The sequence below is a fragment of the Haemaphysalis longicornis genome, unplaced genomic scaffold, assembly GCF_048455015.1.
Source record: "Haemaphysalis longicornis isolate Haplotype H1 unplaced genomic scaffold, Haemaphysalis longicornis Haplotype H1 scaffold_9, whole genome shotgun sequence".
NCBI classification, from domain to species: Eukaryota; Metazoa; Arthropoda; class Arachnida; order Ixodida; family Ixodidae; genus Haemaphysalis; species Haemaphysalis longicornis.
In genome coordinates, this window is record NW_027526460.1 from 142,103,359 (window position 1) to 142,127,698 (window position 24,340).

Sequence of the window (24,340 nt, forward strand, 5' to 3'; positions counted from 1 at the left end):
GGACCGTGAGCTCACCAAACGATTCGCTGGCAACATGCGAGCGCGTGTGGTTTCTTTTGGGTTTACGCAGTGCTCCGGCGCCTGCAGTCCAGTGTCTTAATGTTGATAAGTCTGACGGTGCCATACCGACGAAATATAAATAGCAATGTGCAAGTTCACATCGATGCAGAATACACATTCAAATGATCCTGTGAACGCACATCTCACTTTCGTATTTTACGGATTCCTATTTATTTATTTATTTATTTATTTATTTATTTATTTATTTATTTATTTATTTATTTATTTATTTATTTATTTATCTTCACAAAAGCGGGAGGTGACCAGGGTAAAAGCCGTTCTGCGACGGCTTGAGGGTTCCTTGGCCACCCTCCTTGGCTATGAAAGCGGGATCAGCCACATTTCTTACTTCTTTATTTAATACCCTCACTTTTATTTCTCTAGTCATCTGCTGCTAATTCATTCTAATGTTTAAACATTTTCCTTTCCCTTCAAAAACTAGATAGTCTCTTTTGGTAAGGCGCCCATTGCCTGGCCAATCCCCCTGAGTGGGTATGAGCCATCTCACTGATACCACCACCACATTTAAAAACACGCATCCCGGCGCGTGTTTCCTTACGTCCCAGAGGGCCTATAATTTCGGTGGTGACCGAGCGGCTAGAGAACATACCACGGTATTCATCTTACTCACGAGAGGAGCTCGGCACTTGAACTCGAGAGCCACACATGCCCCATATGCGTCGAGGAGTAGTAGCAAACATTTATTGGAGCAAAAAAAAGAGGGTGGGGGGGAGAGAGGGTGGTAGTGTGCATGGGCACGTTACCAGCAAAAAGTAACAGTGTTCGCATAGTTACAAATACCAAAGCCGGAAAAGAAACCCTGTGATAGTTACAGCATTCTTAAAAGTAACTGTTACAGTTACAGCTACTGTGAAGAAGTAACGTCGTTAGTTTTCCGTTACCGGAAAAACTAAGCATTCTATGCGAAACCAAATGATAGTTAATTTAAGTATAAACGTACGAAAAAGTGCGGCCGGGTAATCAAAATTTCAGGTGGTAAAATCCTAGACGAAGGTAACCTAAAAAAGGGCGCACTCAAGCCCAACACCAACAATCGTTGTGTACGCCTCATTTTGTTGCATCAACATTTTTGTTCACGCACCCTTGGTATCAGTGAATTTATTTGCGAAAGTCGTTGCAACCAGGGACGAGTTAAGTTTCTCAAAGTTGACATCCGAGAGCTTCCCTTTTTTCGGTGGTCTAATTTCCAATTTCTTTTCAATGCGTTGCATTCTTTCGCGAGTGCCCCCAGAGACAGGACCGCGTAACGCCGTGCATATCCACACAAACACAGATTTGGCGGAAATTACACCTTTAATCGTTTTAATAGCGTAATTGGAGATAATTGGTTGGTCAGAATTTCGAAAAACCGAAAAATAGGAAAAATATAAAAATATAGCGGTAATAGCGAACTGCCTTGCATATCCAAAAAAATGCAGATTTGGTAGAAGTGACGCATTTATTCGTTATAATAGCGTAATCGGAGGTAATTAAATTCCGAAAAACTCAAAATTAGAAAAATAGAAGAAAAACAGGGAAAATGGGGAACCAGCCGTCTAACGTCCTTCATTTACACAAAAATGCAGATTTGGTAGAAGTAACACCTGCAATCGTTATAATAGCGTAATTGGAGATAATTCGTCCGACAGAATTGAGAAAACCCAAGAAAATTGGCTGTAAAGAAATCACACTCCAGACAAGCGGCATAAGAATGATATGCATTATCGACAATTCTCTGAATTTCTGCAAAAAAAAAAATTGTTTTTACTTGAACTTCAGTAGCAGGTTCGCGTCTAGGTCGGTGCGGCAGAAAGGGTTGTTACTTCTCACATGGGGGGAGTCACAGGAGCAAGAGTCGTTGATCCTGAGGTCTTGGAGCATGAATCGCATGCCAACATTGCCGTTGAAGTCGACCAGCGAGTAGATCACATTGGTCGAAGTGATGTGGGTGTTCACCAGCGAAGTGATGCACTCGCGTGCCGTGTGGTCGTCAACACCTACGGCGTAGAACGTGTACAAAATGTGATCCAGAGAAATTTGCAGGTGGCAAAGCCGTCTGTTAGAGTCTTGGCCGGCTCCTATCCGGCCTTTAAATAATCGGTGTTGAGTTAGAGGCTCCTGCATCACTACTCCCGGGTACTCCGCGATGTCGGGTGATTGTCTGATACGGCGGCCTCGGTGTTGCAGAGAGGGCCAGGGGAGGCTTGCCCGGTGAGCGCGCAGGTCGACCTCCTCGGCGGCCAGGTGTTTCTGCAGGCGATCCAGTCCACAGCCACCGTGGGTTTCCTGCAGATCGGGCGGCAGACGAACGTCCCCGGCTGCGTAGAAGACCGAGTGCCCCGACTGTGGCGACAGTGTCGGGTACTTCCAGGCCGGCTCCACGTAGAAGACACGCCCGTCACCCGTGCTGGTCCGTCCTTCGAAGACGCCGCCTAGTATGGAACCGAACACGTGGCTGCCAGGGTCGACGTACACGTAACCGGAGACCGCGTGGGAAAGGTCGACCTCAACCGGCCCCGATGGCGCTCTCGCGACGAAGTCGTTGGAAAAAGCTGATAGGTCCAGGCTTAGCACCAGGTGGAAGTGCCTTCCTCGGGCATTGAAGCGGATGTGCCTGGTACCCGACGTGTCGGCAGTGTCGCGCCTGATTCTTTTAACGCTGGAGTTACTGCTCCCTACTCGGACCGGGTACGACAGCAGCTCGTAGTTGCGGATGAACGGGACAAATTCCGCTGCGCCGCTTCTTGCAGGAAGATGCAGCAGTACCAGGGACAGCTTCGCGAAGAGGTCTTTTCTGCGTTCCGCTGTCGGAGAGATCGTCTCGTTCCTGGCCGTCGTGGCTACGAGCGGTGGGCTACGGTGAAGAGCGGTGAGCTACGATGGCGAGCGGTGGGCTACTTATAAGATAACGCATTCGATGGCCGAGAAGCGGGGAGCTTCGTTCTTCTCTTTCTTCTTCGAACGAATACCCGATATGAATGCTGACGACTCTGAAGAAGCTGATGATGATTATAACTGGCCTTATTTTCTCGCATGTGCTTAATCAGCAAATGAGCCGCGAAGCGGTGATCTTTTGGGAGGGATGGAAAAAGTTTATTCAGGAAAATGGAGAGGGGAGGGGAGAGAAGGTCAGGAGCGCTGGGTGGGCATCCTATTCCGGTAGGATGCGCAGGGTCGCCACCGCCTTCTACGCTAGTCGCCGCCAGGCTGGAGCCTGCGGCCACCCCGAGCCCTTAAACCTACTGCAAATAATAAAGTTTTAGATGCGACGCTCAGAGCATCTCTTGTCGGCGGTCCTGCCTTCCTGCGTGCGTCCGTTGTTGTCCGCGGCGTGCGTCCGTTGTCCGCAGCCAGTCTCCCGCTCTCCTCTCCGATAGCGAACACTCTCTCGCGAGGGGCATTGGATTAAATTCGATTGGATTCGATTGGATTGGCTTGGCTTGGCTTGGCTTGGATTGGATTGGATTGTGCTGGATTGTGTTGCGTCATAGCCGCGGCAGACGCACTGGCGCCGGCGCGTGCTCAGGTGATAGCGTGTGCGGCCCAGCGCGCTCTCACTCCGCCGGTGGGCGGCGCTGCGCGCGGTGCTGCGCATGTGCAGTACTCTCTCTCTCCGCGGTTTCCTCTCCATCGGGCGCGCTGCGCATATATAGTGCCTAGAATATAACCGGTGTGCCGCTCTCCGGCTGCCTTTCGGTCGACGGTTGCTCTCCGCTTGCGCTTGAACCCCCTCAGCGTCGCATCACACCAGGGTTCCCGCGAGGGGAAGTGGGCGTAATTTTCTCTCTCTCTCTCTCTCTCGCTCGAGAGATCAGGGCTTCCTGGTCCCCGAGCTGGCAACTGCGCAACGCGCTCTCCCGTCCCTCTACAGAAGGGGGATCGGGTGGTGGGAGTTCAGTGGACACATCCAGACGTAATACGGGTACCGTTCTGGGCATGTTGGTATTCCATAACTAAAAATAATTGCGCAAAAAACGCGAAACACGGACGAAGTAAAGGACGGACACACACGGCGCAAACTTCCAAAGACATTTATTGTGCCACTGTGTGAACTTTATAAACTTGCCAAGGTACGAAACGCGCATGCGTAAGCATAAACAAGCCAAGAGGTCTGCTGTTATCTGATCCTCACCAGGTGCATTGCCCCCTTTCATTTCTCTCAAAGACTTCCTTACTTCTTCTGTTGTTACTGGTGTGATGTTACTGGTGGGATGTCTATTCCCTCTGAGCTGCTTTCTCGTTCGGCATTATCCTGGATATCCCGGCTACTGTGCAGATCTCTATAGAGCTCCTCGGCTACTATGACTATTTTGTCCCTATTTTTCAAGACATTGCCTTGCTTGTCTTTAAGTGCATACATCTGATTTTTCCCCACGCCAAGACGCCTCTTCACTGCCTTCAGGCTGCCTCCGTTCTTTAAAGAATATTCGATCCTCTCCTATGTCAGCTGTCTTATGCTTATTGATTAATTTTAAAACCTCCGCTGGTTCTATTCTGTCAGCTGGGGTGGAGATTGTCATGGTTTGCCGTTTCCTAATTACATCTTTCGTCTTCTGGGAAAGTTGGCCAGTATCCTGTCTAGCCATCGTGCCCTCGTCTTCTACTGCACACTCCGTGGTAATGCGTGTAAGATTGTCGCTGGCTTCCTGTGTCGTAAGTTCTGCTTCCTCGGTAAGAGCTGAATATCGGTTCTGCAGCGCGATCCTGAATTCTTCAACTTTATGCCTTAGCTCATTGATCGGCTTCTTTCGTACTAGCTTGTTGCGATCCCCGAGATCTTATCATACGGTGGTCAGTGCACCTTATCCTTCCGAGCACTTCCACATCCTGCACGACGCCAGAGTTATCGCATAATATGAGGTCTATTTCATTTTTATGCTCCTCATTCGGGCTACTCCACGTCCACTTCCGGCTCTCCCGTTTACAGAAGAAGGTATTCGTTATGCGCAGGTTATTCCGTTCTGTAAACTCAACTAGTAGGTCCCCCCTGCTATTTCTACAGCCCAGACCATAGTTCCCAACTGCCTTGTCTTCAGCCTGATTCCTGCCTCTCCCATGACTACGGTATACTGTGTTTTTGCTTTAGCCATTGCGGATTCCACTTCTTCATAGAGGCGTTCAACTAGTTGGCCGTCGTGGCTGGATGTGGGCGCGTAGCCCTGTACCACCTGCACTACCTGTTTCTGCCTATTATTGAGCCGAATTGCAAGACCTGCCACTTTTTCGTTAATGCTACATTATTATTCTACGTTGCCAGCTATACTTTTATTGACTAGAAATCCCACTCCCAGTTCTCTTCTGTCCACTAGACCACGGTTAACATTGGGCGTATCCATTTTTCAGCACCGTAGATGCTTCACCTGTCCTCCTAGCCTCCCTAAGCCCTATGGCATCCCATTTAATGCCTCGAACAACACCTCTAGACTTGCTTCGCTAGATAAGGTTCTCGTGTTAGACGTTCCCAGGTTCAGATTCCATTGGCGGCCTGTCCGGATCCAGGGATTCTCGGCACCCTCTGCTGCGTCACAGGTCCGACCACCGCCGTGGTTAGTTGCTTCGCAGCCACTGGATGCTGAAGGCTGTGGGTTAATTGGTGTATTCATGGGAGGTTGTGGCCGTTACTACACCAGGGTGGTGAATCCTGCTCTGGTGGGGAGTGCGTTACCGGCAATGGTCACCGGGGTCAGGCCCCACCCCAAGCCTCATTTTGTAATTCCATCGATACGTGGATTTTTTTTAAATCCTGTGGGAATTGTCCGGCACTGGGATTCGAGCCACGGTCCTTCTGCACACGAGGCGGATGCTCTACCTCTACGCCACCGCTGCATCTTCCATTACAGGCCGATCAGCTTACTGTCAGTCGTCTACGAGGTACTTACCAAGGTAATCGCTAACAGAATTTCTGCCACCTTAGATTTCAGTCAACCCGAAGAACAAGCAGGATTCCGTAAACGTTATTCAACAATCAACCATATTCACACGATCAATCAGGTGATAGAGACGTGCGCTGAGTATACTGAACCCCTATATATAGCCCTCATAGATTATGAGGCAGCATTTGACTCGGTCGAAACCCTAGCAGTCAGGCATTACGGAACCAGGGGGCAGATGAGCATCATGTAAGAATACTAGAGGATATCTATAAAGGGTCTACAGCTACCATCATCCTCCATAGGAGAGCAGTAAAATACCTATAAGGAAGGGTGTCAGACAAGGAGACACAATCTCTCCAATGTTATTCACAGCATGCTTACAAGAAGTATTCAGAACATTAGATTGGGAACAGACGGGAGTAATGGTTAAGGGAAAATACCTCAGTAACCTAAAATTTGCTGATGACGTTGCCTTGCTAAGTAACTCGGCAGACGAATTGCAAAGCATGCTTTCCGCACTGGACAAACAGAGTAGAACCGTGGGTCTGAACATTATTATGCAGAAAACTAAAGTAATGATCAATAACCTCGGGACAGCGCAGCGGTTTGAGATAGGTGGTGAGACAGTGGAAGTAGTAAGCGAATGTGTCTACTTAGGGCAAGTTGTGACCCGGATCCCAACCATGAGGCAGATAATTAGAAGGATAAGAATGGGGCGGAGTGCATACGGCAGGCATTCTCAGATAATGAATAGCAGCCTACCACTGTCCCTGAAGAATAATGTGTGACAGCTGCATCTCACCGGTACTCACCTACGGGGCCGAAACTTGGAGGCTCACTAAGAGGGTTCAACTTAAATTGAGGACGACTCAGCGAGCAATGGAACGGAAGATGATAGGTGTAACATTAAGGGACAAGAAGTGAGCGGAGTGGATCAGGGAACAAACGCGTGTTAAGGACATATTAGTAGAAATTAAGATGAAGAAAAGGACGTGGGCAGGGCATGTGATGCGACGACAAGATAACCGTTGGTCATTAAGGGTAGCACAGTGGATCCCTAGAGAAGGCAAGCGTTGCAGGGGGCGGCCGAAAGTTAGATTGGCAGATGAGATCACGAAGTTTTCTGGGATAAATTAGTCGCAGTTAGCACAGGACAGGGATAATTGGAGATTTAATGGGAGAGGCATTTGCGCTGCAGTGGGCGTAGATAGGCTGGTGGCGATTATGGTTATGGTGATGATGATGATGTTGATGTTGATGATGATGACACAAAATCTTGGAGGCGGGATAACTTCGGAGATTGATTGGTGTTAATACATACATACATCATTTGCAAAATATCAGCGGCAAATACAGCCTAGAACATATTTGAAATCCATTTTAAAGTTTGCGAAACGCAACCGAACAGCCAGCGAAGGTCTTCGCGAGAATGACATACTTGGATGTGGAGTAAATGAACTACTACATCCAAACACGCCACGAGTTTGTGCTGGCCGCTTCCGGACTGCCGGCGTTCTTCGCCGGCTCGCCGCTCCGATCGGAGGTATAGGAACTTCTGCTCTCGAGCGACGAACGATCCGATCGTTGGCGGCGCAGGCGCCGGGATTTCGTTGGCTCATCGGGCAGCTGGCCGCGACATAAGTTCTGCAGCGATGCCAGGCGCTTTATTTCTATTGCTTTTGTTACACTTCACGTGAAAACGCGCCGGGGACACGAAAAGCGCACTGAGCGAGCCGCACGGTCACTGCGCAGGCGGCGGCCACGGCCGCGAAGGTGCGCAGTCCGGCGCAGGTAGCTCGAGCGAGAGCTTGTTTCCGCTGCATGAAATGGGACTCAAGTTCCAAACCAGGCAGCACATACGAGAAAGGAGTTAATGATGCGATGGCGGAGTGCATTAAAAATCGCCGTCTCCACCACTTACGGGTGCGGCAATCGAATATCCGCCACAATGTTAAGCCTAACACATAGGCGTACCTGTAGACAGACCCGCGGGCTGCTCAAAGCGCGCGTCTCCCCACCCACTGTCTGGAGCTTCGCGCGTCGTTCTCTAGACACAGCCGCAATTTGCACTCGCAGCGCCTGCATCACGTCCACGGTCGCTTTTTGATTAAGCGCCTGACGGGATCAGTACGTAGGGGCATCCGAAGAAACTGGCGGCGACGCGGAATCAAGAGCGCTATACGGCAGCTCTGCTCTGTTATATCCGCCCAACGATCACGTGGACAGCTTTGTTCATACAAAATCCCACGTTTCGCGGCACCCGCTGAAACTGAAATTGCGACTGGCCGCATCGAAAACATCTGTAATTAAGCAACCGTTGCATGCTGAAGCAAGTGAAGTTTCCACCCGTGATAAGTATGTCTCATCGCAACAAAAAAAGAGACACGATGCAAAATGTTTGTGCCAGTGCCCCTTTAAATTATTCTCTGCAGAGTTTATACAAAAATAAATTCCGCTCTTTTTCGCTTCCTTCACCCATCGAATAAGCAAAAAACCAAGAGGTAGATTTTTCTCTGGACGCGTCTTTGTCTGTCCGACCTTGCACCGAACCAAACGTATCATCACTGCGAAGGCAGCGGACGCACAGAGCGGAACCATTTGCACTAGTCAATTATGTCTTACGTTGACGTCGGAAGTTTGTCACAAACTTGTTCGTTACAGAATTCTGTTGCATTGTTCGTGACCATGGCGTCCAGCGTCCATGAACAAAGACTGAAGGCCAGTTTGCCCTTTGAAGGCGCACGACCGACAATGTTGATCGGCATTCTCGCAGCGCAACGCCAAATCTATGCACTGTTACGTTTGGCCGAGATGGGCTCCAGGCCGACGCAGAAAGTCTACGCCGGACGCTGAAGAAGCAGCGTTTATTGCGGCTCACTTGCGACAGAAGAGAGAGAAAGAACCCAGCGGCGGAGCTCGGGTTTGCTTCTAAGCCCCGCCGTCGCGAGGGAGAGTGGGAAACAGCACAATCGTAGTTAGCCCACGTGCGCGGCGCACGCGAGAACGCCGATCAGTTCTGGCCAGCGTCTGCCGTTTCTTACACGTGCGCTCTACTGCAGACGCTTTGGAGCGACTGGTCTTGCTTCGACGCTGATTGAACGCACACACTCATACACACACACATGCGCTCCAGCGCCACCGGTAGGTTTGGCTGGTTCTAACACGAGCGTTCCAATGCAGACGCTTGTCGAGATTGGTTCCCTTTGACACCGAGTGAAGGTACGCTTGCGCTAGCGCAACAGCACGTACAGTCGGGTGAGATCCTTGTGACATCGCAAGCCAAGTGTCTCTGACACGAAACAGGTAAACCACTTCTTTTTTTGGTTCTGACACATCATTTAAATCAGAGACCACGACCACATGTGCAGTGTCATCGTTACTAAGCCACGTTCTGAGGACAGTCCGAAGACACCTGAGCACTTCTTATTGCGCGTTCTGAACGCGGAAGCAGTAATAGTTAACCCAGAACAACTGAGTTGAGTTGAATAGGACAAATTGAAAGGAAACGATGGGCAGCCTCTTCAGTAACGGAGACCGCGTGCCTTCGCTCCTCCCGTGGCCTGCAGTATCAGGCTCCTCGGGGTGAGGGCACGAGCGGAATGGGGTGTTGAGGGGGCACAAGAATACGACGTGGGTCGAGGGCTTTCAAGTCTGGAATTATGCGTTATATGTGAAGTGTGAAGGCAAGATGTGCAAGAGGATGGTGGCGTTGTATGGCGGCACGGTCCCATAATAAGTGCGGCATGTTTAATACTGATTCTCGGGAACGGAGGCACCGTGGCTTTTCTGCGTTGGCTCAGGCGTGGCGGAGCCGCGTGTATATGTTTTTCGTGGTCCTAGTATGATGTTATACGTGTCGTTTGCGCACCAGTCCCCTGCATTAACAACGACGGCGACGAAAGACGCTGGAGTAAACGACGGTGAAACTTGTATTGGCTTAACTTCATCTTTTAATCACGCCGTCTACCGTGCTAGCCGCTAATTCAAGATGGCGGGCTGCTCTTAAAAACATGTCTGTGCCTGTATCCTCTGCCTTCCCGCTCACTGCCTCTCCTTCTCTGCCGAATCTTCTTTCTTTATTTTTTTACGTACTTTCCACGATTGTACTTCGGCCTTTTTTTTCCTTATTCATTTGTGTTGATTTTGTAGTTGGTGAGCTCTATCTGCTACCGCACCTCATTTTCTGGCAGGTTACTTATTATCTTTTTATTCCCGTTTATACTCACCTTTTTCCTGTATTTATTCACTTTACTTCTTTTATTCCAAATTCCAGTTTTTCCTCTTCTCTCAGTTAGCGCCCATTTCCTGGCCAATCCTCCTGAGTGGGCACGAGCCATTTTTTTTTTGGTACCAACCAACCAACCAACTTCATATTTTCAGCCAGTCATAGGCGTTGGTTGCAACGATCATGAGTGGTACACGAGCTTTTCGGTCTCGAGATGCCGCGCCTTCACCTATAGAAGTTCTATTGCCATCTCCTGATAAAAATTAAATTCTAAAATACGTTGTTATCGCTCATTAGCACACCTTGTGATGCTGTTCCCTCACGTTTTGTGAGAAAGAATAAGTGTGTGTGGAGCTCGTGCAACCCGTGCCGCTATAAGCACCGCGGTCGGCTGAACTCGATGTGGCTTTTGATTCATTCTGGAAGACGTCGTCCTCCTGAATGAGATCCGACGCCACCGATACTTGAGTACCATCTTTGAGTGCCACTTTTCTCCACAGGGTGCCTCCCTCAGCGAGAGAAGATGTCCGGCGAGAAACCTGGTGTCTCGTCTCACAGCGCGGCCGCCACCGTGGTCGAAGAAGGCGGCATGCACAGGTCGCCGGGCAGTCACGACGGCCGCCGCGCTACCAGGGACAGCCACTTCACCGACGAGGCGGCGTGCCCCGCATCCCGCAAGGAGACCGAAGGGGAGTACACCGTGGATTTGGAGTATTTGAAGAAGCGCCGGATGGCTAATAGGCGCATCATTCAGGAGATGCAACGTGGCTTTAAGGACTTGGAGCGGCGCATAGCTGCCTTGGAGCGTTGCGTTGAAGAAACCAGGGCTCGTGGCCTGTTTCGAATGTAAGGTCACTGCCGCACTCGGAGGAGCAGAGCATTCGTAAGCTCCGAAGGTAATCATGATACACGGACCAAGATGCTGAAGGCGACCATGGCGGTGGTGCGTTCGTGCAGTGGATCCACGATCCGAAAAGGGGAAGGAAGCTTCGTGCAGAGGTGTTTCGTATGTGCTGCACGCGAGGCTTTAAATGACAGACTGAAGTGAATCAACATGAAGTTGGTATTTCTTGCCAGATATTTGTGTTTCCCTTTTATTTCACGTATTGTTTCCGGGTTGTCAGATCTGCCTTTACATTCTCGGTGGGGTCGAAATAAAGCGGAAGGAGGTTGTGTCCTCGGCTGCGTAAGGCTCAGCCCGAGTGTAACTCATCCCAGCTAAAGAAAACATTTCAAGTGCCGTCTATTTAAAGGGTGGTGTGTAAGGGCAGCGTTAGACTAAGTGGCTGAGACGAGTGACGACGACAGAGGGCATTGGCCGCAGTGCATGAATTTGTTTTGCTTGTCGCTGTCGCCCACACTATCTGTTTGTTGTACACATCGAGTTACGTTTTTCGCGTCGCTTGTCGCCGTCTCTGCATGTGGTTACCCTTTTGTAGAGTTCTATTGACATCCACTGCTCAAAAGTAATATGCCCAAAATACATAGTGGTGTAAAAGGGTTGAAGGTTGGGCGAGTTGGTAATGATGCATCTCAAAAAACAAACTGCGCGCAAATTAACGGGGACATGTGACACATGAAGACCGCGCAAGCGCACCGTCTTCATGCGTTGCTGTCCTCGTTAATTTGCGCACAGTTGGTTTTTTGAGATACATAATGGTGGCTGTTTGAAAAACATTCTGATACTGCTCCCACACGTTTTGTGAAAAAGAAATGCATGTTCGGCTCGTGCAACCCGCATTCTGCCGCAGTAGAGCTCACACGGTTATATTTCGTACTTTGTAGCTGCAAAACTACAGAAATATAAAGGAACAGCTTTTTGAGGTATTTCATGGAGCACAACCTTCGCTTCGATTTGTGAAATTTTGTAAAGAAATCCAAGATTACATTTTTTTATACATTAGACAAAGGCGCCCCACTTCCCTTCAATACGTTAAGTCATTTAAATGCATGCGATGTCTCGACAAAAAAAAAAGACATCTGCGACGATAGCTTCAATTGTTCGTGTTTCAACAGAGGTAAAAATTCGAATATCACAAAAATTTGTCAAACGTGCCCTCGACCTGAGCCAGTTTCTGGATTTCTTTAGCAATGGAAAGTCTTTTTCCTGCAAACTAACTTTAAATGTCTCATTCCCAGTGCAGAAGCAGCGACGATAAATGTTTCGTCTAAATTAAAAATTTCCACCCGACATTTCGGAAACAACCCCTAACTAGTCCTTAGGACGACGTAAAGGGCTTGACGAGAGAGTGCTCGTGAATCGTGACTATACTTCAAGTGTTTCCCAAAATCCTGCCCATTTTTTTAGATGCCTTAGAAATGCGCCGCTGTTATTGGGAAAAAGGAGTACGCGTATTTTGAATTTCTGTTTGTATTTTGCTTTTACAGTCCTTTTGAACTGCTAAACGTGTTTTTTTTTTTCTCACCTTGCTGATGATTAAACTCGTTGAACCCATAGAGTTCTACTGAGAAACTCTATGGTTGAACCGGTTCGCGAACCGCTTCGATACGCGATTTAGTCGATTCAGTACTGAACCGGGACGAAATGAATTCACCCGAACCCGAACGAGACCGAAGCGGCATCTGTTTTGGTTCAACACACTGAATGTGGGGATACAACAAATACGAGATGGTGAGAGTAATCTGGAAAGGCGTCATGGTGTCAGGATTGACTTTGAAGAAAAAATCTGGTCCTGTGCATGAAACCGGACATTCCCGCGAACCTGCAGGTAAACCGAAGGGTGGTATGTAGACTGTCTGTAGGGCCCATAGCAAAACTACGAAAGGAGCGGGGCAGGGGAACATGGGCTGGTCGTCCTGCGAGGCAAGGGAGCACAGAACAAAATAAAATTCGACGAGAGACTTCGAGATATGGAGGACGAAAAATGGGCTGCGACAGTATTTAAGTACTTGTATATGAGGAGCATGGACACGTGGGGGAGACGGAGAGCCAGACAGCTGACCAAGCCGTACGGTAAGTGTGTAGGTGAAAGTAAGGTATACGCAACAGTTAAAAAGCGGCTAAAGGCAGCAAAAACGACGAAGTGGGCTTTTATATGCAATAAAAACCGATATAGGCAAACCTACAAATAGGCACTTGTAGGCATAATAAGCTATTGCTTAAGATGTTTCCCTTCCCTTAGTTCATGCTTATAAGTTAAATAGGTTTGATGGAGATTCAATGCGAAAATGGGCATTTAGTCTAAAGTTCCACTTTCTGGTAATAAGTCAGCAACAAGTTATATGAGGAAAAGAAACAAGGCAAATTGGTGTTTAGGCAGCGATTATCCTTGAAGACGGGATGTGGGCGCTGGCAAAATGACTCAGTTGTATTGAGCCTCGTGATTGGACCACTCCAGCCAGATATTTTCTCCAAAGTTGGTCCGTGTCCTCGTGCGCCACCAAGAGGAAAATGCTTCCTCAGAATGACAGGTGTTTACGCAATACTGCAGCGACACTTGCCTTTTTTTAATGCACAGTATTACGGAGTATATGTATGTATATATATATATATATATATATATATATATATATATATATATATATATATATATATATATATATAATTGCTGATGGGAAATGGATAATTCGGGTTTTAATCATAACGAAGTTTAATTTTACGGTCTGTGTCTCTCCAGACATAAATTAGTATTTTGAGGTCCTTACGAATTTCAACAACAACTTGGTTAGCCCCGGCCAATCCCCCCTTGCGGGTTCGTTCCACAAGTTTTAGGGCATCATCATCATCATCGACTGCCGTCCGCGGACGATGACGATGCTGGTGGTAGTGGTGCCAGACAAGGGATTGACCAGCAAAGGGATGCTCATAAGAGAAACTATCGGTGGGCATCCGAAGCGCGCTACCCACGTCGACACGAATGCTGATACTACTATGGGTACAAAGACGTCGGGCAGCGGTGGGTCAGTAAGTAGCGGTAGCCTTGACATGACGGCACGAGACTGACAAGATTGATTCGGACGACGGATAGGCGCTCATCAGGCTGTAGAAACGTCTTTTGCGGGGGAACTGGGTATCGGTGAACTTTTGCGCCCTGGCATGCCGCACATGTGCGTACCCATGCAATCACGAATGTCGGCGTTCATGTGAGGCGAGTCGAAATGAGCTTTTTCGTGCCGCGAATGGGCCATGTTGTGCAGAATGTGGAAAAGCTCGCGACGGCAAACTTCGGGCACGAATGGCCTCGTCTTTCCGGTCGACAAGTCGCAAACGAGCTGCTGTCACGTCCTCAAGATTGAGCGCAATGGGTGCTGTGCGAGGACGGAGAAAGTTAGCGCACTGTGTTTGCTGAGCAGCCAGTCATCGGATGTCGGGCGAGATGGAAGGCGCCGAAGAGGAGGCGATGGCATCCACGCATGGGTGTTGGCAGGATTTTGTCTGTTTGTCTTGAGGGGGGCGAGCCCATTGTATGCAGGGGACGAGGGGCTATGCTGGCTCGAGGGGGGGGGGGGCAAATGCTCTTTTTGCACCCCCCCCCCCCTGCTGATGCCCAGGCATCCATGCGATCACCTATGGGCGAGTTGCAAACGCCACTGAAGTGTTTCATGTCAGTCGTGTATTCGGGCAGGTAGGCAAGCTCCCGCCCATTTTGTGGCGCATAGAGTGTGTTAGGCCGGCTGATGACGTATTTGTCAAAAGTTTGTGGTCTATAAATACGGTGAACTGACGACCCTCTATTATATATGACGATACCACGGCAGCTTTCAACACCACCTGTAGGCTATATTGTTGCACTGTGTAACCCCTGTTCTCGCGCTATGTCGAACTAGCAAGAGCCGTGTGTGTGTGTGTGTGTGTGTGTGTGTGTGTGTGTGTGTGTGTGTGTGTGTGTGTGTGTGTGTGTGTGAGTGTGTGTGTGTGTGTGTGTGAGTGTGTGTGTGTGTGTGCGCGCGCGTGTGTGAGTGTTGTGTGTGCGTGCGTGCGTGTGTGTGTGTGTGTGTGCGCGCGTGTCCGTGCGCGTGCGTGCGTGTGTGCGTGTGTGTGTGTGTATGTGTGAGTGAGTGAGTGAGTGAGTGAGTGAGTGAGTGAGTGAGTGAGTGAGTGAGTGAGTGAGTGAGTGAGTGAGTGAGTGAGCGAGTGAGTGAGTGAAACACTTTATTAAAGACGAGAGGTCATGAGGCCATGTGGGGAAGTGAGGATGTGGGAGGAGGAGGAGAAAGGGAAAGCCCACATCTCACACAATGACCACAGTTCTAGTTTTGGTGTCCTACATTCGCAAGATGCACAGTTGACTCAGTCAGTGGCCCCAAATTGCACAGTTTGCACTGTTGGCATTGGTCGTGGATGGATATGGCCAGACAGGGACAGTCTACCAGACCGCTACACCAATTTGTAGAGACCGTTTTCAAGGGCGTACTGGGTTATTATTTCTAGAGTAGCGGTATCGTCACGGACACGACAAACGTGCTCCAGTTCAGTCATGTGTGCAGGACCTACAGGTAGCAGCTGACGGCCGTCACGGGCGAATATAGGACATAGCCAAATTATAAGGGACCCTGCAACACTTCCGATAAGCTCTTTCACTCTTTACTTCGCGTCTGGAACCACTACGAAAGCTGCAGTTATCGCCGGCACGGAGCGGCACTGCGTGACTTGCTTGTCGCACCAGATACGCCTTCCATTTCTGCTTTGTTTTGGGGGCTTTTTTTTAAGCTGCTATCGAAAAGCGTTCATTGCTGCAACTGAAGGAAAACTAGCCAACATCCGCTCATGGCCTTAGTGACGTAATTCTAGCCGCCGAATAATGTCAAGACCAGGAAAGAAAGAAAAATATTTTGAGTGAATTTACAAGTTATCTGGTGGGCATAGAGCAGTGTTTGTCAATCAGCGCCTGTGTTTGTCTTTGTCAATCAGCGCCCGTGTTTCTCTTTTTCTCGTCTTTCGTGCCGTTTTTTTTGCGCTGTTTTTTGCCTTCAGTATGAACCAACTAGCCCGTCTTCACACTTTAGTAGAGAGCAGTAAGTTTTAGCTGACGTACTTTGCGACCCCCTAATCTAAATACTGGGTGTGTTGGGCGACTACAAGTACTTAAGATAGAAAAAAACGTTGAAAAAAGTGTTGCAGGGTCTCTTTAAGTGGAAGAGATTTGGTATGTCATCACTGTTACAGTGGGGACATTGGTGCAATTGAGAGCCTTCTGGGGCTGACCACTTATGTATAATGTGTGGTGCATACGCTGCATTTGCATACACTTTATTGGCGAATACCTCTCCCGGATGCGAGAAGGGCTTGAGAGGTGCAAGGATGCCAACCGGAGTTTCATCTTTCAAACGCTTACTGCTTTTTTTATTGAGGAGACGTAGCTGGGGTTGCCAATCTGCTTGAAGAGGGGGGGTGGGCGTGGCAGGCACCGTGGAAGGTGATTGAGGCCTCTCCCTGGCAGCGCCGTGAGCCATGCGGTTGCCTTGTTCGCCGGAAGTATGTCTTAGAGTCCAAACAATGCGAATTTTTAATCCTGCCATTTGTAGGTCTCGTATCGGGGTCAGGGTATTTGTCGCCGTAGTGTTCGGGGAAAACGGACGGTTCGATTCCCGAACAACAACATAAGAATCCGTGATAATGCAAAATTTCTTCGCGGTGACATGGGCGGAATGGTCATAAATTTTCCGGCGCGGCTGCCAGAATTCCCAGAAGTTATAGTTCTTCTACAAGGCCGCATGTGTTGGAAATTTGTCGGGATACATTCAATTCTGGCAAGTCTGTAGATGCGTCAAAGACGCGTCGGTGTAAATGTCAATTTCGTCGCCTGCCTTTTCATCTGCGTGCGTGCGTGCGTGTGTGTGTGTGCGTGTGTGTGAGTGAGAGCGTTGTGCTTGAGGGTTTACGTAACTTTTATTTTTCCGATTGGACAGCGCTGTTTTTGAACACTTACTGGAGTAGAGTACCACAAAACGACGGGTAGATAAAAAAGGCCCTGCTGCAGCTCACCGAGTGCGTGCTCAACTTGATTCCCAACCTGACTTATAAACACATTATAAATAAGCGAGCTCAGCTTGCACGAAGCTGCACTAGTCTTTTTTCTCAAAAGACACAATGGCGACCGGTCCTGTGGACGGATAGGGGCTCGCTATTGTGCGTGCAGTTCTCTACAATTATTATTAGTTCGGTAATCCTGTTTAGTCTTGGTCTTTTGGAAATAAAAAAACTCGTCACTCATACACATGAAACGACAAACCTACTGGGACCCTTGTACAGTCTGTGAACTAAAGTAGTCAAAAAGAAGGAACAGTGCGGAACAAAAACATTTATTCAGATGGTTAATAGAACAGAAAGTAGAGTATTTTTTCTCTAGAGCAAAACTCAGATTTGAGTAGCTTAAAAAATTTGGTGTATACATTAAAAAAACTGGTTGATTCCTCTGTCATAGGAATCGGTAAAACACGAAAGTGAAATGTGCAGCGAAATCTGCAGCTGAGCATAATTTGAGGGTCGGCGGCTGTCTTGTGGCTGTGCTTGGCGAGCGACGTCCTGCTGGCGGGTCGCTTCGGCAAAGCTGTACTGGCGTCATTTCCGTGACGAATATGACGTCAGTGAAGTCTTGGTGCATCCCGGCATGAAACACTTTCGTGTTAAAATATAAAACCCGAAAAAGAACAATCTAAAGATAGCGTACTCTTTAGTACTAAAGGTTGCTTCCCCGCATCACGACCTTGTGTGCAGGGGTGCACCCTTTACAGGCCGCTTGCTTCGTTGTACTGGCGTCACTTCCGTGACGGATAGGACGTAAGTGAAATCTTCGTGAATCCCGGAATAAAATACTTTCGGTTTAAAACACAAAAAGGAATTATCTCTTCACCCCACCCCCATACAGAAAATATAATTCCAGCGCCACTGCTTTTTGCAATGGTATATACGGTTCCGCAGGAGCTGATCGAAGCGTGGAAAAAGATCCACCCGCCATTCCACTCTGTGAAGCTGGTTGTGCGGCTAAGTTGCGCGCGTTGGGGGCTGCTAACACGGTGCTTCACAAGTGAGTGTGCTTCAGACATCCGTGTCTGGGTTCAAGGCGTTATCGAACCACAGTGCTTTGCACATGCTGCAGCTCGAGCCGAAATAACGATCGAGAAAGTCTCTTCGGAACCTGGCGTGCGCGCCCTTGAACTCTTCCAAGTTGTGCACCTTATGTCTTAGGCACTGACTCACGACATGCACCGTCGTGTCTCGCTCGTCGCCCAAGCACACTCGTCGGACGGCGCATTAGTATCAGAACGCCGTCGACGATTACCCTCGCGCCGCTGTTATCGGGCTCCGTTCGCAGCGAATTTTTAGTCATGAACAAGCTTTACTGTGCTGTCTGTGCAACGCACCACGTGGGAAAGCCAGCTTGCAAAGGCCAAGATTACATCGACGACGACGATGCAGATGATTTCTATTGGTTTCCCCTTTGTATCGGGGTGATGACATGTCATCTTACCAAAAAGGACTAATATACCTATGTTTTACACTCTTGGTTTAATACTAGCGCTGCTTAGGGCAGGCACAAAAAGCTTATTAGGCACAAAATACTTTTTTTTCTGTTACAGGTGATGGCTGTCCTAGGCAATATTCCCCTCTGTGCTTTTCGTCCACCAGCATTCTAATCTTCTTTTCGTCCCCTCGACAGCCTTGAAGTTAACTTCTTCTGTGCTACCCGTAAATCAGGGCTTCTGGAAGCCGAATATTTCCCTCATGTAGATTTGGAAGGATACCCTCGCATTCTAACACTATGCGCCGCATAGTTTCTGTTTCTTTTCCGCAGACCACGCTTACCCCATCATTTGGTGAATACTTCCCCACAAAGCTTTTAGTTCGGAAGCAACCTGCTGTAGTCTCTAAAAGCAAAGCACTGCCCTGGGAATTATCGTAGAAATTTTCCTTTCCAATGTCCAATTTCTCTGCCCTGTACATCTATACCGACATCCGTGTACAACTCTGTACATCTCTATCTGCCCAAAGTCGGTTTTTTTTTAAGGTATTGCTTGGAATACTTCTTTCCAGGGCAATATAATTCAGCATATACCAAAACAAGAAGTCCTTGGGACCTTATCGCTGTAAGCTTGGTCTGTGTAAGCTGACCAAGCTTCAAATCTTAACGCAAATGTATTGCTGCGAAGACATTTCTCCAGGGGCAGTATCGGCCATCTTCTCCTTGGGACCTTATCGCTGTAAGCTTGGTCTGTGTAAGCTGACCAAGCTTCAAATCTTAACGCAAATGTATTGCTGCGAAGACATTTCTCCAGGGGCAGTATCGGCCATCTTCTATCAGACAGAGTATGAAGGCCCTAGGCCTAACCTTGGTCTCTGTAAGCTGGCTTTCCAACATTGCGTATTTCCGCGCGGTCGCCACAAAATCCCGGATCCTACCCATAGACAGCTTCGATGTAAAAGTCGACGCCAGAAGCCTGCCGGGGCTCGGCAAGAAATGCTCCGCATATATGAAACGATGTCGCGATAACTGACGCAGTCCCACAACAAAAATGGCAGCAGCCCTTGATTCCCACTCCTGTGTGAAAGGCATACCTTCGCCCTAACCGAAGGTACATGCCTGTTCTACCTGTAGTTGCAAGCTCCCGAAGTTGCATGTATTTAATGCGCAGTCCGCTGTGAAACGTATATATGGTATAGGTTAGGCGTGTTTTCTTTATTTCAGTAGTTTAGGTCAGCAGTTAGTTGCTTGACAGATTCGCCGTGGTAACTCTGATCCCAAGGACGCGGGTTCGATTCCCGGCTGCAGTGACTTCTTTTCAGATGGAGACGAAAAGCGACAACTCCTGTGTGTCGATATTTCGGCGCAAGCTGAAGATACCCGGGGGTCGAAATTAATCCGTCGACCACTTGTCTAATTAATTAATTAATTAGGCCGTCCAATATGGCGAGCTTCATAGCGCAGATGCGGCTGCGGCGCATAAACCCCACGATCTGAATCTGAATCTCTTGCTCGATATAGTGCGCAATTCTCTGTATTTAGGTTCACTGAAACTAACTTTGACTAGAATAGTTATTTAGCGAAGCTACTCACTACAATTAAGCTATTTAATCTAGTATTATTGAACTATACTTAAGAAGTAATTTAAGAACTATTTGAACTGCTATTTCCTATTTAATACATCGAAGATATTTGTTTCGAGTTACAATTGATTACTGGTAATACGGTATTACCAAGTTTCCACTATCCGCACATTCGTATTGTGATTAAATTCTAAAAATGTGAGAAACGGGCCGTATGCGGTAAATTCATTTCAGTAGTTGTGCTTTATTTTCCTTAATCTATCGTTCTTATTTCGTTGCCATAAATCATAACGCAAGCAAGCTTTCTGAATTACCTTTGTGTTTCCTTTTAACCTCCGGTCGTAACTCTTGAGCGCACCTGCGCGAGGCACAGCCTTCTTCCGCACGGACTACAACTGTCTTCGGTTCCATAAACCCGCACGGGAATAAGGCTGCCTCTGAATTGTTACCAAATGTAACCGTCAAGGAAAGGGTTTCTTTTTAAAGAATCGTTCGAGGCATGTTGCGGCGAGAATAACAGGTGGCAAAAGCCTTCGCGGATCATTTTTTCCAGCCCAAAACGTACGCAAGGCCTAGTCCCCCACCGAGACCGGCTGGAGAGCGCTTCTCGGTGGAGCAACAGCAGACGCCGCGGGACCCTTCATTATTACTCGGTGCAAGGAGGCAGGTGATCACGAAGGCCGCTCCTCGGAACGGGCCAGCCATTGCACGCACGGCCTAGCGCCCTTCCGCCATCTTCTCCAAACGGGAGTAGGTGGGGCGAGCAATTTTTGGGATCAGTTGCCACGCTGTGGTGACTGTTGCCACCAATTCAAAAATCAGATGTCCACTGGTTCAGCAAAGCCTGCAGCTTGTGGGGACCACGTCGTGGGTACCCATGTCTCTCCTATGCAGGGACCAGTCGAGAAGCTCCGACCTGCCAGCCTGGCGCCCCATCACGCTGCTCAACTATAACTATAAGCTGATTGCCAAGTGTCTTGCCACACGGCTCACTGACGATATTAACACCACCGTAGGTCCGTACCAGGCGTGCTGAGTGCCTTTTCGCTCGGCGCAGCTGCGCGGCTTTGCGATTAGGGACTTGCTCGAATGGGCAGATAGCAAAAGCATCCCCGGATTACTCTGTATACCTTTGACCAAGAAAAGGCGTTCGACGTATCCGTACATCTCCCAGACTTTAGGTACCGCGGGTTTAACAGTTAACTTCCAAAACATGGTTCGCGCATTGTTAATGGGCCTACTTCCGCGCTTCTGATCCACGGCCGCACCTCGGATAGTGTCTCAGTCGGTCGGGGGGAGGCAGGGCTGTCCTCTCAGCACTGTCCTGCATGTTCTTGCTTTCGAGCCGCTCATACAGCGGCTTGCGTCCTATCCGCGCGTAGGCAGTTGTCGTTTGCCGCCGGGTGCCCCGTGCGTCCCCATCTTCGCCTACGCCGATTATTTGACGATAGTCGTACCAGACGAGAGCTCTCTTTGCATCGCGCTGGACGTGATTGCTCAGTGTGGCCACACAAGTGGCGCGAGGTTCAACACCGCCAAGTACCCACCACCGCAACCTAAACACGGGCTCCCGGTGGCCTCGGAGACCAAAATCCTGGGGTTTCGTTTCTCCGCGGCCGGTCCCTCTCTTACTGGAATTCCGCCCTGACTAAGCTCCGAATGAAAGCACATGACTACGACTCACTCCGCTGTCTAGTCACTGCCAGCGCCATGATCGCGCGGACTTTGCTGTTTCCGCTGTTGTGCTACGTCGCCTCTATCATGACCGTGCCCACGCGAACCAAACTGGAGGCGGAGCGCATCGTGTTCCTATTCCTCTGGGGCGGCAAGCCGGACAAGTTCAAAAGGCAGGTCGTGCAACTGCCCATGAGTAAGGGCGGCCTTGGCCTCACTGATGTGGGAGTGCTGGCGACAGCACCGCACGTGAAGTGGACGCGGGCGGCGCTTGACTGTGATATTCCCTTAACATGCAGTTGTCTCGCGTACTATTAAAGACGATAGTCTTTTTTGGGCTGCTTACACCCAAAAATTTCTGTCTGTCTGTCTGTCTGTCTGTCTGTCTGTCTGTCTGTCTGTCTGTCTGTCTGTCTGTCTGTGACTCGATTCAGCCACCCGGCCAAAATAAAATAAAATCTCCGCAATAGTCTTATATACTCACAGCCAAATCTAAACGCCTATGTCCAGTTTATTGTTCAAACTTGTCAATATTGTTGAAAAAGAACAAGACGTTACGCAAATTAAAGACAGAAAATTAATACATAAGGGATTTTCACAGTGTTCCTTAATAAACAACTTCCTAGATGTTTGATTGTCGCGAAATGAAATGCTACATCCACTGCAGAAAAAAATCACTCCGTCGACTGATGTCGCCCGCGCCAGAAGCTATAGCTTCTGGCGGCATTTTAAGAAATCAAGCTGTAACAGTTAGGAAAGGTTCCACTAGATTTTAAGAAATCAAGCTGCAACAGTTAGGAAAGGTTCCACTAGATAGGTTCCACTTTCTGTTTGGAACGCTCATAGACTAGGGCAATGTGGTTCTATAAACGTTGAAGTAGGACGCCTCGATTCACGCGCGTCTCCGCCGTACGGCAGCGCTGGCATCAAGGCACCCGGCCTCGAGCAGTGGAACGCGGTAAATTTAAATGGACTTGAGCAAACCTTTAGCGTGTTTACCTTGGGAGGAGCGCGACGGAAGAGGAACAACATGGGAGGTGAGCGGGAAACCGAAGGGAGGCATTTACTTGGCAAATGTCGACAAATACTATCGTCTTTTGTCGACATTTGCAACGAAAGGAGCAGATACGCGGCCAATTTTTTTTCCGTCCGTAATAACGCCGGTCGAGCGGGCACGCCATCGTTGTTCTACGCTGGTACAGCCAACGCCCTGTTAAACATTCAGCAAATAGTTCCAGATATAGATTTGTTTGGCACTCCACTGAAAGCCCTGGCGGAAATGCTGCCCCCAGCCTCCCGCCACATGTGCAGCAGTACTCCCTCGCAAACTCCCTCCCTGTGCAGCAGTACTCCCTCGGCTGAATTCCCCTCGAAGTGAAAGATCCCGTTTGGAGCATCCTGAATGCCGACGATTGAGGTCGAGTGAGGGGAGGGTGAGGAAGCGGAAAAGTCCTCCGAGAGAGTTGATAATGAGTCGTGGCCTCGTGGAAGTGGAGGAGCGAGTCTGTGCCTCCCGGCGACCCTGCGTGCGAATTCGCCGGGACCGCCGCGGGGAGCGAAACCTCGCGCACGGTCATGGGCAAACTCATTAGCGTTGGGAACATAGGGACGTACGTTGGCCCCCGTATGGGCCAGGAACCAGTTTATGGTGATACATCCGGCAGCGCCCTCGCTGCCTAGCATGGCCGCTGCCTCTCGCGATTGAGCCCGAGGCAAAAGCCCTAGCTGCGGACTGCGAATCTGCGAAGATATTTGGACGCGATGGGTCTTTCATTGCTATAGCAATGGCGATGTGCTCAGCCAGCGTTGCCGATAGCTTTCTAACTGAGGCACAACATAGGAGATTCCTACTATGGTCGACCGAGGCTACTGCGAAGCAGTCGGAGCGCTCATACTCGGCTGTGTCGACAAAGGTCGCGAGTTCCGGACTCTCTGCAACCGAGGTCAATAAAGAGCGGGCCGCAGCTAGGCGGCGCCTTACATTGTATTGCGGATGGACATTTCTTGGAAGCGGATGTACTGTAAACGTACTTCTGATCGAGGGCGATAAAGCCACTTTACGCTTGTTAGACCACAGCCAATGGATTCTAGGATGAGCCTACCAGCCCGCGAGGCCGATAGACGCACGACCTGAGCCGTCTTCTGGGCCTCGATCACCTCCGAGAGGGAATTATGCATGCCCAGTTGCACGAGCTTCTCGGTACTCGTGTTGAAAGGCAATCCTAGAGCTCGCTTTATGCTCTTGCGCATTAGTGCATCGATTCTGGCCTCCTCCGTTTTGGACCAGTGCGGCACCGAAGCGATCGTAATTAATGTGGCTATTAAAGGGACACTGAAGTGATTAGTAAACATTGCGGGATTACTAGCGCAAATTGTAGTCCGGAGTCCATAGGCCATGTTTCGACCACTCTAAGAACGTTTACGCGAATTTATTTAGTAGAAAAATCAATTCGAAAATGCTAACCGCCGCGGTGGCTCAGTGGCTAAGGCGTTGCGCTGCTG

General features: G+C 49.1%; 2 protein-coding genes across 2 annotated transcripts; one reads left to right on the forward strand and one right to left on the reverse strand.

Moving 5' to 3' along the window:
* Positions 1-1,824: 1,824 nt before the first annotated feature.
* LOC144153468 (disintegrin and metalloproteinase domain-containing protein 10-like) lies at positions 1,825-5,766 on the reverse strand. The gene is made up of 2 exons (XM_077685111.1): positions 5,726-5,766; positions 1,825-2,800 (listed from the first exon to the last, which is right to left on the reverse strand). Exons 1-2 carry the CDS (start codon positions 5,764-5,766, stop codon positions 1,825-1,827), a joined length of 1,017 nt encoding a protein of 338 aa, XP_077541237.1.
* A 3,399-nt stretch (positions 5,767-9,165) lies between these two features.
* LOC144152790 (uncharacterized) lies at positions 9,166-11,878 on the forward strand. The gene is made up of 2 exons (XM_077684252.1): positions 9,166-9,236; positions 10,659-11,878. Exon 2 carries the CDS (start codon positions 10,682-10,684, stop codon positions 11,006-11,008), a length of 327 nt encoding a protein of 108 aa, XP_077540378.1. The 5' UTR covers positions 9,166-9,236; positions 10,659-10,681; the 3' UTR covers positions 11,009-11,878.
* The last annotated feature ends 12,462 nt before the right edge of the window (positions 11,879-24,340 follow it).

Coding starts and splice junctions, on each gene's coding strand:
- LOC144153468 (XM_077685111.1), bottom strand. CDS start 5,766: ATGAGGCTTGGGGTGGGGCCTGACCCCGGTGACCATTGCCG. Junction 2,801..5,725: donor GACCCCGGTGACCATTGCCG/GTAACGCACTCC, acceptor TCCTGCAAGAAG/CGGCGCAGCGGAATTTGTCC.
- LOC144152790 (XM_077684252.1), top strand. CDS start 10,682: ATGTCCGGCGAGAAACCTGGTGTCTCGTCTCACAGCGCGGCCGCCACC.